Source organism: Sipha flava, unplaced genomic scaffold (assembly GCF_003268045.1).
Source record: "Sipha flava isolate LNK unplaced genomic scaffold, YSA_version1 242_pilon_pilon, whole genome shotgun sequence".
In the NCBI taxonomy this organism is placed as follows: Eukaryota; Metazoa; Arthropoda; class Insecta; order Hemiptera; family Aphididae; genus Sipha; species Sipha flava.
In genome coordinates this window covers 79,149-94,374 of record NW_020272890.1, presented here as the reverse complement: position 1 = coordinate 94,374, position 15,226 = coordinate 79,149, and the positions used below count along the sequence as shown (strand labels likewise).

Genomic DNA, 15,226 nt, shown 5'->3' with positions numbered 1-15,226 from the left:
AATTAATACAACCAAATCTAGCCACATTACTTTCTCCCTTCGCTCAAATAACTATCCACCAGTCAAACTCTACAATCAATCATTACCTCAAACCAACCAAGTTAAATACTTAGGGCTCATTTTCGACAGACGATTAACTTGGAAAGATCACATATTCAACAAAAGAAAAAAAATTTACTCCAGATTACATTTACTACGTCCTCTCTTACGATCAAAACTAAACTTGAAACTCAAGATCCTTATTTACAAAATGTTAATCTTTCCCCTTTGGTATTATGGTATACAAATTTGGGGTAATGCCGTTCCAAGTAGCATACAAAAAATTCAGTCATTCCAATCTATCTGCCTTCGTACTATCACATAATCTCCCTGGTTTGTTAGTAACATAACCCTACACTCAGACCTAAAAATAAACTACGTAAACCAAGTCACGAAAATTGCTTACCAAAAACTTCACAAAAAAATTAACCCCAACATTAGCTTACTTGCTACACAACACATCCCGGACAACCCTCCACGTAGACTCAAACGTAAATGGGTTAGAGACCTCCTTCATTAATTCAAGTAGGTAGCTCCATTGGGAGCCCTCCCTACATCGTGCTATTTTTCATGTTATGTAAACCTCAGCATCACTTATACTTGTTGTGCTTAATTTTATAGTTGTATATTTCATATTTTAATAAAAAAAAAAAAAAAAACGAATTATTTTTGAGAACCATGACCTTCATTGTTAATTACACGTAAATTTATCTCCAAATAACGAATCTGATGCTTCTAACATATGTAACGAAATAATTATTCGATAAAAAACTGGTTTTTGTAAATGTTGTCACTATCAAATTTTAAACATAATTCTAAAATTATACATGAACAATATATCCGATAAAGAGATAAAGATAAGACACCGAAGGTAGGCAAACTGATTAATTTTACTGCAATATTTCAATCCCGATATTGATGCGAAAGTGGGTATACATGTGAATTTTTTCTAGTTTTCTTTTCGTCCGTACAAAAAAAAATGTCAAAACGTAAATGTTTATCTATCGCCGATAAATTTGAAATTTTATACGAAGTCGATAAAGGTGTTGAAAAAAAAGATATTGCCGAAAAATATAGTATTCCAACAAGTTCTCTATCGACCATTTTGAAAAACCGTGAAAACATAACCATGCAAATGCAAAATTCTTCTCTCCTTAGCAATAGAAAACGAATGAAAATGTGTGTGTATGAAGAAGTTGACAACGCTGTTCTTAAAGAATAACTTGTATACGAAATACATAAAATACACAACTTAGAAATACATACATACATATATACATAATTAAATTTAAAAAAAAAAGTTGAAAAAAATACGTATTTCTATTTAACGAATTCCTCCATATTACGAATTTTTTTTGTTTCTTATTCGACTTCATTATATAGAAATTTCACTGTACTTTTATATACTTGATTTGTGAAATTCCATCCATTAAATTAAAAATAATTGCTTTTTTTTTAGGGAAGGATAAATGTGCAGTGGTTTCGACAAACGTATTTTGTGTACCTACTGTTTTCTTTTAGCTGATTAAGAGGTGGGAAGTTAGAAGGTGTAGATTGTTTATTGTTATAATACGTAATTTTTGGAAGTATTTAGAGTAAGTTGGAAGACATATTTTTTGATTGAAATGCTTGTTTATTCGTATTAATATAGGTGATATTAGTCGACCATTTATGAGCGGTCTTGATTAAGATATAGTGAGCTTACATCCATTATATCTTTAATTGAGACCGTTTTAATCAAAATGAATGTGAACTGTATACTACCTATGAGATACCCATTACCAGACTCGGTATGCTACGACGTTCACATTAATACTACTATTGAAAGCTAATAATGCGAAATGCAATTAGATTATACGTATGGACGCTACGATGGTCAAACATGAACTAATTTCTTATTAATTATTCATTGTTATTCTGATTTAAGTATTAAAACTAGTACAATAAATCATAATCCTACTACAAAGAAATAAAATATCCATAGGTTTTCACCTTTGAAAGGTAAAGATATTAATTTACTGATAATAGTAATAAATATCTTTATTAAAATTAAACAAGAATGAAATTAATTATTTTATAGCTAAATCATTAAAGAGCCTGATGTATTACATTTTTTTATAATGCCTGCACGCAGTGTGGTTTTATTAGTCTTATTAGTTCAAAACGCATTAAACTAATTAAACTAGTTTTAAAACTATAAAGAAATTATGAAAAAAAATAGAAATTATCCATCGTATACTCACTTTTCAAATGTATAATATTGGGTAATAATACACTAATACGCTTATTTAGTTCTGAATATTGAAACTTATTACAGGCAATATGGTGATAGTTTATACCATGAATGCACCCATCATTCATTTAACTAGATATATTTTATTTGATAAAGATTCTAGTTACACATTTGAAACATAAAAATGCATTAAATTCAAATTGAATCAAAATAGTAATGCAACTTAAATTACTATTATGTGTGTATATTATTACATCAACTCACGAATTTTGGTTTCTTCTAAAATAATTGTATGAATTTATTGTTTTATCAATTCTACTACTAACAACTTATCGTAGAGAAACTTGCAGTAATTACTTATCAACCTATAACTTATAACCTAACCTAACTTATCAATACACTCATTATTTCATTGGACAAATAAACAATACATATTTAATATTAATTAATTAATAATACCCACAAAGGTGTTATTAGGGGAAAGACGACAGTGGTGTCGTATCACATGGAAGAAAGGCTTTACTGCTCTTTTTTTAATAATAACTAAAAATTTTAAAATTAATGAATTTACATGAATAAGAAAATGATCTATATGCGATAGATAAAAATAAAAATAATATCCCGATACCAACGTTGCCATATGTGTAAATATAACAGATAAATTACTAAAAACTAAATGGTTAAACAAATATATACATTCCACCAACCTAAGATCAGTCCGAATCACATGCAATAGGCAATTTAACATATACATAGAAGCTGCCTAAGGGGAGTTTGGTTATTCAACACCCCCTCAAAGTTCGAACAAATTTTAAAAAAACGTACTTATTGCTAAATATTTTTATATAATTTAAGTTTGATATAATAAACATTTGACAGGATTATTTATATAATTCATTGTCGATCTATCTAGTAATATAAAATTAATTATTACAAAAATTATTATCATGTAATATAAATACATTTGAATTATGTGCTAGGAAAAATATTGAACTACTCCATCGAAAAAAATGTCTATGTATGTTCCTGCATATATGTACTTTCCAGTATTATGATCCATAAATAATTTCTATTTCATTTTGAATTAAGGCAAACATTACAATAAAATACATTTATATATTATGGAAATTGTATTACACTTAAGATTGTAAAAATGAACTAGCTATATACTATATACCTTCATGGGCGTTTACATAATAAATATTACTAGACATTTCAGTTGAAAACTAGTGAGCCTTTTAAACTCAGTATATAGTTCATGATATGCTTAAAAAATAAAAATAGCTAATAATTGTTTATTAATTAATAACTACACAACTACATTAGTAAATAGACTTAAAGAATATAGTTATTATATATTTATTGTTTGATCTCTAAAAAAAAAACAAAAAATCATTTTTTTAAGCTCAATGATCAAAATATCAAATTAAATTTTTGAAATTATAATCGGGGTACAAAGCTCTATTTAATTGATTTTAATTCAAGAAACATTGTTATTAATAAGTTACCTTACAATCTAAACAAATATTCCAAATATTCAATATCACTATTTAACTTGCCAATCGGTTAAATTCTTTTTACCTTTTTAAAGAAAAATTGTATTGTCATTGATGAACAGCGTAAAATATATTTAAAGACCTGACGGCAATAAAAATAAAATAAAAATAAAACACATTAATTTAATTAGACGACCATGGGTCGCACTGTCAGCGTTACCTTCACCCTTGTAGTATAAAGATAAATTATGCTATTTGTAAAATATTTGTAATATTTTGAATTATAACCCAAAATGAAATAGTTTAGCATCTTATTATAATGTGTTCACACAAATAAAAATTGATTTAAATTCTACAATTTAAATTAATTTTGTATTATATTTCTTTCCAAAAGTTTGAAAATATTTTCTACTCGTCGCAAAAGAAAAGCTTCACATATATTTTTCTTAAATAGGGTTGCTTGCTATATAATAGGTATAACGTTTAAATAATGCGCAAACGTTATTCGTATAATTTTTTTTTATCAAAATGTTAAATATAAATTATTTAAACATGTTATTTCTAACCTTTACTAAATGTACGTATTTGCAATATAAGCACAATTCAAAAATAAACAATTGTTCTTTAATTTGATCAAGCATAAATAATATAGGTACCTAAAAAATGATCTAATTATTAGATCACAATCTTAAGTAAAGTAAAATCTATAATAATGTATTAGATTCTAATATACTTTTATATTTATTAAATTACTAACATGATTGCCAACATTCATTAACGAATATGGCACTCAGAGAAGAAGAAAGAATATTTATTAAAATAAAATTCGCACATAAATAATAAGCAAAACAATTTAATATCAGATTTCTTTATTGAACGAAGTATTTTCCTTATTTTAAATTATCAATGGTTTCTTCTGTGTCAATATAATTACAAATTTTCTTCTCTATTGCTATTTGCATAAAAATCTTCTAAAAAAATATATATATATATATATATTATATTAAATAATATGATAATGAATTTTTCAATCTTGTCTTAATAAATTCAAATATAGAGAAACCTATAAAAATGAAAAGTATAATCATATAATTTTTATATTGAATCCTTTAGGGAACATTATTTTACTTGTGTGGTTGACAAAGTAAAAATGTGTAAAGTTAATGTACGATAAGAATTACTTTAAAGTAATGGGAGAGTTACTGAGATCGCGTATATTCAAGACGAGAAAAAAAATAAAAGCGTAAAAACAGTAATACCTTTATTAAAATAAACAGAAATTACATAGTAACAATAAATAACAATAGTCACAAACATTCTAGACCTTCCTCGTACCTAAAGTATCCATCAAAAGTTTATATTTTATAAGCAGTGTATAACAGGCAGTGTTGGGAATAGATAATGCAAAATTTATCTAGATAAAGATGAAAGATAATATGTTCAAATTCATCTAAATAAAGATAATAGATAAAAAAATTAAAATATCTAGTTAAAGATAAAAGATAATTTAATTTATATCTAAATAAAAAAAAAGATATTTTCAAAAAATGTTATTTTTTTGTTAATATTTCATATTCTAACAATATCTATGAAGACTCAATTATAATCATTATTATCAATAGGTACCTAGGTGTTTAATGTTTATTGTAGTAATGTAGTACACCATTAAGCAGTATTTATATATAATGTATAATATTTAATGATAGTTAATCACGAAAATTGTACATAAAAAAAAAAAAAAATGAAAATTCCTCTGTACGTATCAGGATGAATACAGAATATATAAAAAATTATTTTACGTTAACAATATTATTTTCCATATAATATTAATATGATGATTTTCATTATTCTATAAGTAATTACGACTTTACGGGTTCCAAGAGTGAAGTAATGACTATTCAGCGTATGAGTTACATGTGTATACTAAAATCAAATACCTACTATATTTGGAACTTCCATGGAAAAATAAGAAATTAAGTTTAAAAATACCAAAAATATTTTCCTGGCATGAAAATACAAACAAAATGTCATACCAATAAATAATAACTACTTATTAATAATACAATAATTATGATTATGAATACAAAATCTGTATGTATAAAAGAAAGTTAGGTTATTTATAGAATTTATAATTCAAGAACGGCTGGACCGATTTTGAAGATCTCTGATTTGTTGGATTCGTCTCCGTACAAGAATAAAAATAACTCTTATCTTGGCAAGAATACAGACAATTATTTAGATAAGTAAAAATGTTATCTTAGGTAAATAATTAGATAACTTAGCGTTATTTATCTATATAAGATAAAAGATGGCAAAAAATCTATCTAGATAAGTCCCAACACTGATAACAGGTACGATAACAGATAACATAATTTTTACAAATCGATAATGTTGTGCAGTTAGTGTATATAAATTCTGTTTATCATTATCTTTATCATTGACGTGATTCAAGGTATAGCTCTCTGAAATGGTTTTTTAATGACGGAATTACTCTATTCCGAAATAACACGTTATTTTACATAAACTCAAGCGAAAAAAGGGATGCTTCGCAAGCAAAGAACATCAGTTGATGCATTCCCAGGTTTATTCAAATCAAACAATCTGGGCCGAGTATGTACAATCAATCCAAGGCAAACTATTAATCCAGGCGGAACTGACAAAACAGATCTCATTTCGCTAATTCTCGTCAAAATACGTTTAAATAATGGCATCACATTAGTCGTAGCATCACTGAGCGACAAAAAATGTTTTTCTCAAAATAGTCAATGTATAATACCATAATACAATTATAGTATTACATGTTTGTTTCGCATTATTTCGCCGAATCTTTCAAAAACTATCGACAGAGTATAATCACTGGGCAACATTTGTGTCGCATAGTTAACTAGTTAAAAAATGCACTGTTCTACAACAATTTATTAATATTAATATTTAATAAAAGCAAACTATTATAATAATTACGTTTCCGTGTAATAACATTATTAAGAAGTTACTACAAACACCATTTTCCCGCAGTAGTCAAAATAATAAACGTGAGATATTGAACGACGGTCGACCTGTAATTGTATTAAATATTCAAATGCAAATGTATGTTCTCGTTCTTTTAAGGAATCTTGGCATTATTCTCACAAGTGAGATTTTATATACATTTTGAAAATATTTGCCTCGCCCCTCATTCAGTCCACGGACCGCCACTGATTATATCTCCCTGACACTCCCCCTGCATACGCTACTGAGTGATACAAAATAATATTTGAAACAATTTGCATCATTAAAAGTATGAACAGGACACAGAACAAGGGTGAATCCAGCATCTGTTCATGGTCGGCGTACTTTATAGAAGCAATTCTATTTTATAGACGTACTTAAGGATGTCTTTGAGAAAGGGCTTAGAACCCCCCTACAAGAAAAAAAATAATGTGACAATATTGTATTAAAACTGTTAACGTGTAATTTTCTCATCAATTATTTAGTTTTTCTAAATATATTTTATTTTTACCCGACTACAGAAAAAGGATTTTAATATGTTTAGGTGTAACTTATTTATATTCACACTAGAGTTGCCATCTGTCCCGACATCCCGAAAAAAAAGAAAAAAATCTGATTGAAACTGCATATTGCGAATTTCGCAAATTTTGTTTTATTGTATACGATTATATGATAAAAAATATGTTTTCAAACTTGTTCGACTAAGACGTATAAGAGTATTTTCATTAATGTTGGCCCAATGGACGAAATCACTAACTCCCATAGACTATGGAGTCGATTTTACAGTGTCAAGTTAATTATAACATGACTAGCATACAGTTCTACAAATATGTTTATGTTACTTCTAAGAATTTTATTATAATCTAAAAATATTTTTTTTATGTAACCTAAAAAAAATAAACAAATATTTTATTTAAAACAAAGAATTATAATTTTTATTACAAAATTGAATATTTTTATACGCTTCAACCTAAAATTATTTGAACATCCCGATGATTCCATAACCAAATATGGTAACCCCAGTTCCCATCTTCCGCTTAAACTAATGAACCGATTTTGATGAAACAAAAATTAAAATAATCCATGAGCTTCCGGGATTGTTCCCATTTTTCAACTGTCATAACTCTCAAAATATAAAATGTCTGGTAATAACATATTATATATTTTAAATAAAATAATAATATAACTTAACAATATCAATACAGTTTTAAAAGTAACAATTTTATATTTTATTTATAATTTTTAAATTTAATTTATAATAAATTATAAATTGTCTTATTGTCTCGATTTGAATTCTCAACTAAGTCATTTAGGACCTCTCCAGGTAGTATACTTATCTGTATTAATGTTTAGTAAGGGGGGGGTTAAAAATCTAGAACTCTACCCTTGCGTACGTCACTGCGCATAATATAGGAAAGGATGGAACGAAACGTTCCATCTATTGATATTAAAAAATTAACTAAATTACTGTCACACGTGATTAAGATCTCACAAGTTTTTATCATGAGATAGATTGTGCGTAACAAAATTTGTTAATTTAAATTACCAAAGAACATCATTCACAATGGATATAGTATTTGTAGTTTAAAATGCCAAGAACTGTTCATATGAATGGAGTTAACACTTGATTTTATAAAAGATGGAGTACCCTATAAAAATTTTAAATATTAGACCATTTTCTTTTGTAAATTCAATCGAACAATTTTCTTTAATTTTATATGCGTTTTTTGTTATTTTTTACATTTTTATTTACCTTATTGAATGTACCTGTCTGATTAAGTTTAATTAAAATTTAGTTTAGTGTAATTATTTAACAAGTTGGCTGCCAAGCCGATTTTTGTCAAATTTGTCCATCCCTCCATGAGACCCATATCTGGATCTCACCTAAATACTCAAAAAATTTTTGAAATCCATTTGGGGATCTCACATATAGTTAATTTTAGTAATTGAGATCACAAATTGGGTCTCATATATCACGGTAAATTAATCATTATTATATTCTACCATATTTCTAGTTTTATTTGGTAGTTTTAGCAAGGAATTATCGTGTTTTGTTGATTTTTTTATGATTTTATTTGTTTATTCTATTAAAAGAACTTTTAATATTCTTTTAATTGACTTAATTATTACATTTAATACGTTAACAAGTTGCACAAAAGTAAATGGTAGAATGGTAAACATCGGTACAAATGTACAAGACCTCATAGTGTCATTGATAAAATTCCCTCCATTATTGTTATGATAAATATTCACATATTTATATAATGTATTGTATTATAAATATTCCAATTTGTTAAGTGTTTCAAAAATTCTATCATAGTGCTACATTATTATTAATATATAAATTTGCAATACTATTATTTTACATAAAATCTATGAACCTATATTATAAAAATACGCAAATGGTTAATTTATATCTTACACTTAATAATATAATACCTGTGGTATAATCATTTGATAAATTGAGGGGTCAATTCGGATATCACTATATGAATATAAACTAATTAAAATATTGATAGTGTCACCCACGCCATGAGATTCTATTTTGGATCTCACCCATAAATAATAAAAAAACACTTAGAAAACCTAAAAAAATTGAAAAAAATAATAATCCAAAAGACTTCATCAACTATTTGAGGATTGATGGCCCTATATTTAATCACTCATTAAATAAATATATTTATTATATATATATATACTTTTTAATTATATTTCATCGTAGAAAATTTGATAAATAAAATCCCACAGTAATGAGATAATAAAGTATCTGATTTAATGCTCACAATGGGAGCAAATGATGGTCTATCCACTCCATTTTTAAATGCCAAAAGCAAACAGTAGATTATTTAAACGCATATTCCATCACTTGCATTTATCAGTTGTTAGAAACTGTAGATCGCTTCACTAATCATTTCCATTTCACTCAATTTTTCGATTACAAAAGATGGAACGGCACATTCCAAAACTGTTAAATCGTCTTCATGTAAATAGTGCTAATATTCATCATCGATAAGGGAAAGAAACTAAATACAATTCTAAAATTAAAATAAATTGATACCAGGATACCGGGAAATTTAATTTATTAAAATATAATTATATTAATTACATAGTGTTATCGGAAACCACCGATGTAACGCCGATAAGGAAAACGAAGAAATTTGAAACTTTTACCGTCAATTTTGAACTTTGATAACGCCAGTTGATTGAAATTTTTTTATTTATTTTTTTATCGCGAATACTTCTTACTCGTGGAAAGAGGGCGCAAATGTGGACACGTCGCGCATTTGTTGTCCGAACGGAAGAATTTAAGTTGCAGTAGTTGCACACACGTGATAGATGCGCGCGCATGCTGTTATATAAGGTTATGTCTCTATTCTCAAGTACACGACGATACGCTGACTATGATAAATAACAATATAAAAAAAAAAATCTGCTTTGGTGTATTGTATGATATTCGCCGTAATGCACGTATTACGTAGAATACATTATAGCCACTATCGTATGGACAGTGTCGTAGACGTCATCTGAGTAGCCGTATCATAAACTATTATTATTATTATTATTATTATTATTATTATTTGTGTTATTTCTGTTCGATCTTCGTGCGGCGAACTAAATGCCGGGTATTACATCGCTGTTAATAAATGAAGTAATTAGTAGTTTTTTATTATTTTTCCTATATACTTATTGTACATTGTATACATTGTCTATCTTATCTGTCGCAGTTCGTCAATATCGTTTGAGTGGAATAATAAATTCCTAATCGGCTTTAATAAGGTGTAGTTATTATTGTCTATTTTTTTACTCACCGTTCACCCCACTCTGGCTGATCGTTCCGTACGATAAAATTAATACGAAAAAAAAAAAATCATAAATGTTTCTTGAGTCATTTGACGGTTTGCGATAGTCAACAGAATACGACTATCATATAATATTTGTCATACCTGTGTGATCGTGTATTATATTATTATACACACATTTTTGAATCTTAAAGATTTGCGTTCTTTTTTTTTTTAAATATCAAATGACAAAATAAACATTATGGCCGATTACTCGCTAGTGGTGAGAAATACGCCCTAATAAGCGATTTTTTTGAGATTTGTTTGTGTTTATACAACACTATTAAAGGGTATATATTGTTACAGCCTACTATGGATGATTCACATCCCATTCCAAATGAATTAACCGGACTATCAAAGAAATCTGAGAAAGAATTAAAAGTCCAAATTCCTGAATCGAATTCGGTATGTATGCTTACATTAATGATAATCCTTTAAAAGCCTGTAGAAAATCATTAATACTCGTTGTTAATTTGTTTCATAGTCAGGATTTAGTTTTCAAAAACTATGGGCATTTACTGGACCTGGTTTTTTAATGAGTATTGCCTACCTTGATCCAGGTAATATAGAATCTGATTTACAATCTGGAACAACTGCTAGATACAAAGTATGATAATATAAACATTTTAGTATTCTGTTTTAATACTTTTTTTTTTTTTTAGTTACTATGGGTATTGATGAGTGCTACTATTCTTGGCTTGGTAATGCAAAGATTGTCTGCTCGTTTAGGTGTAGTTACTGGTTTACATTTAGCTGACATGTGTTATCGCCAGTATAGAAGAGTTCCTCGACTATTTGTTTGGCTAATGATGGAAGTTGCCATCATTGGATCTGATATGCAAGAGGTTATTGGTACTTCCATTGCAATTTATTTGCTCAGCAATAAAATGTAAGCATAATAATTGCTTAGGAAACTAATTAATAATTAGAAGAACCACTAAACTGGTCTGTCTTTAAATGACGACTAGCTTAAATTGTTATTTAAATATTGATTCAATAGGTAGAGTTAGTAATTATTTTTTTATCAGTCTAACTGGCTATCCATAATTACACAAATCTCATGTATGATATTAAAAATATTATTTATTATGCATAATATGTTTATACTATGCATTATTATTTGTGTAAAGTTGATACATTTTTAACTTATTAATTATTATGTTAAGAAACAATTTATAATATATATGTTAGGTACCTATTCAAAATGTGTGTTATAAAAGTATTAATTTGTATTTTTCTTGTTTTATGTAATATCTATATTTTTTTAATTCAACATATGAATAATTATATTCATTTAAATCTGTGAAACTTATTTTATTGATTGATAATGTACAAATTATGCTTTGTTGAATCTATAGATATATTTATTATTATTTTTTTTTTTTTTGTATTTATCAGACAATTTGTTCTGAAAACAATAATCTAACAAGAAAAACAAACTAATAATTTACTTAGGATACCACTTTGGGTAGGAGTGCTGATCACTGTCATTGATACTTTATCTTTTTTGATGCTGGACAAGTATGGACTTCGAAAATTAGAACTGGTATTTGGTTTTTTCATTGTTGTAATGTCAATATCATTTGGATATGAGGTATTTAACACCATACATGAATACAATTTTTTTAGTTTTTCAGTGTCTTACGTGTTATATCTATATGATGATTTTATTAACTAGTTTGCAGTTGTAAAACCTGAAATAAAAGAAATGTTTCAAGGTCTGGTAACTCCTTGGTGTTCAGATTGTAAACATTCTGCTCTTCTTCAGGCAATTGGTATTGTTGGAGCTATCATTATGCCACATAATTTATATCTCCATTCTGGTCTTGTTAAGGTATGTATTATATTAATTTTATGTGAAATTATTTATTAAAAATATCATAGAGTTGTTAATGTTTAAATCAAATATTGTCATGTAAATATTAAGAGTTGTTTTAATTTAAAAATATATATGAGAGGAAACACATTTTAAAAATCTTAAAAATAAAATATTTAAATTTTTATATTATTAAGTAAAACATTCAATTTAAATTCATATGACTTGCCCTAAGCATTAAAATACTTAACTGTAGAAAAATGACAAATATTTTCACAAAAGCAACATTTCAGACTACATTCTGACAAAAAAATATACCATTACCACAGAAAACAAATAAGGACTTAGAGCCAACCCCTGATGCACACAAAATCCAACATTAAAATCTTCTGTTATTGCACACAAACTCTTAACACTAGTGCTAGATCCTTCATACATATCTTGAATCAAATTTATACATATTTTTAGAATCTCTTTTCTCATTAATATCTAATTCAAAACTTTACTTGCCACTCTGTCATACACCTTTTACTTTCTTTATAAACTTTTTTTCTTTGTTTCCAATTTACAACACCAAATTTTCAATTAATTTCCTTTTTTCCTTTTTTTTACTTATTGTATTCACCTTGTTTCCACTTCACCATACTTCCATTATCATCAACCTATGTTGTGTTATTACACTCTTTCCAGGAATTAATTTACAATAATTTACTCTTTATACTGTTTTTCTTTCACATAAAATAATTAATTTGTAACCTGTTTCTTCCACTCTCATATGTTATATAATGATCTTCTCTTTTTCTAAAACATATATTGATTATTGCAAGCTCATACGATAATTTAAAATCCAAAACTTCAGCTTCATTCTTCCCGCCAAATCCATACCTCCATGCTCTCTTTCATACTCTTTTCTCTCACTACTTACATGTTTATTATATCAACATCAATGAAAGTGTCTTTATTTTCTGGTATTCCTTCCATCTCCTCATCTATCTCTCGTCAAAACTCTTCCTTTTCCCTTTCTTCACATCCTATTTGTGGTGCATACGTACTTATTACGTTTAATACTTGTTCCTCCATTACAAATTATACCATTAAAATTCTATCACTTTTTCTTCCCAGATCGACTACCTTACATTTAATCTCCTCATCCAATATTATTCCAATCCCATTCCTAGTACTAGTACTACCTGAATATATTATTTTATAGCCCTCCTATTTCTTTTGCTCTCTTTCCTTTTCACTTAGTTTCCTTAATACAACAAATATTTACTTCAATACTTCTGCCTGTTAACAATCCAACATTCCACGTGCCTATTCTCACTTTATACCTATATCTCATACCTAGTCGCAGATTTAACCTGGGGTACAATGTTTATATCCCTACACCGTTGACATTACCCGTGTTGGGTAGACCTGAACATAACTGGTGAACCAGCTACCACACTGGCTGTCCGGTTGATATCATACACTTTATCATCTAAGCCTCCTCCATCTCTAACTATGATACTTCCTCTCACTTGTCGTCCTGCGCACATCTTTACACCAGCTGTCAACCTAACACATTTAGTTGCCTCTTACGACCGGCTGAGCAACTGTCGAAGTACAGTTGAATCTGTTTAATGTGGACACTGCAAAAAGAGGACAATTAGACACTTGAATGAATGTATTTGTTTTACACATTTTATCATCGTTTATTGGGGACATAACATCGATTATAAGGGATATATAATCTATACATACCTACTTTCTTATTGAAACTGTAATTGTCTAATATCTGTCTATCAGATTTTATATAATAATCTGATGTTTAAATAATAACAATTACTTACGTATTTGACTTTTGCTAATCATTTCCTTCACAACCACATATTTTGTGAAGATAATTGAGTCAACTAGCTAGAATTGGTCAATAAGCAAAGGTTTAATAAATTAAATCCAAGAAGAATGGATGATTTTTTTTCAGCTTAACAAAGAATGAATTATGTAATGTATTTTTTTAGCAAAAATTATTAAGTTAATCAATTAATTTATAATAAATATGTATTAAAACTAATAATTTTCAAACAAAGTTTAAATTAAGTATGTATGTTTATGTTTATATATGCACTTAAATAGTTTTTTTAATTTTTATTTTTAAAAATTGATTTATTGGGACAGTCGGATATTGGGAACAGATAGATCACTGCCGTGTATGTCCCCATTAAGCGGATTCGACTGTATTCTGATCCCCTTCCACAGCAACTACTTATCAAGTTTTATAAATATAAAAATAATCATAATTTAATACTTTCCATGTTTTTGTAAAAGGTATAATCATAAAATATTTTCATTTAATTTTACATTATTCAACAACAAATTAAGTAATCATTTTCTTTTTTTGTTGTTTACTATATTGTAATTATCTGCAATAAGTCTGTCCATTTTTTTTTAAATAGAACATTATATATTGGGGTAGTATCTAAAAATGTTCAAATATTTTCTTTAAGTAGTATTGTATACTTTAACTAAACTTTAAAACATGTATGAATAGAGAATAGAACTTGCACTTTTTCCTTTAATTATTTTTTAATGTATCAAATAGTAATATGATTATTTTTAATGTATTTAGTCTAGGGAAGTTGATAGAACAAAGAAAGATAAATTACGAGAAGCCAATTTCTATTTTTTCATCGAATCCTGTGTTGCTTTATTTGTGTCATTTGTAATCAACGTCTGTGTTGTATCAGTTTTTGCTCACGGGTTATATGATAAGACAAATAAAGATGTGGTAAATTGATCATTTAACTTTTAGTTTTAATACATTTTTAATGTT

At 27.3% G+C, this 15,226-nt stretch overlaps 1 protein-coding gene across 5 annotated transcripts in view; it reads left to right on the top strand.

Annotated features, from left to right (window-relative positions):
* Positions 1-15,226, top strand: part of LOC112684150 (protein Malvolio) — a 34,050-nt gene that overhangs the window by 14,872 nt on the left and 3,952 nt on the right. The window contains exons 1-8 of one of the 5 annotated variants that reach the window (XM_025555493.1): positions 10,095-10,405; positions 10,482-10,533; positions 10,902-11,000; positions 11,080-11,202; positions 11,258-11,484; positions 12,051-12,189; positions 12,274-12,429; positions 15,023-15,181. In XM_025555493.1, coding sequence (XP_025411278.1) covers positions 10,401-10,405; positions 10,482-10,533; positions 10,902-11,000; positions 11,080-11,202; positions 11,258-11,484; positions 12,051-12,189; positions 12,274-12,429; positions 15,023-15,181 — 960 coding nt within the window. In that variant the 5' untranslated portion in view covers positions 10,095-10,400. Of the gene's footprint in view, positions 1-10,094; positions 10,406-10,481; positions 10,536-10,565; positions 10,819-10,901; positions 11,001-11,079; positions 11,203-11,257; positions 11,485-12,050; positions 12,190-12,273; positions 12,430-15,022; positions 15,182-15,226 lie in introns of those variants that run through there. The other 4 variants (XM_025555494.1, XM_025555498.1, XM_025555495.1 and 1 more) reach the window with 4 other exon arrangements.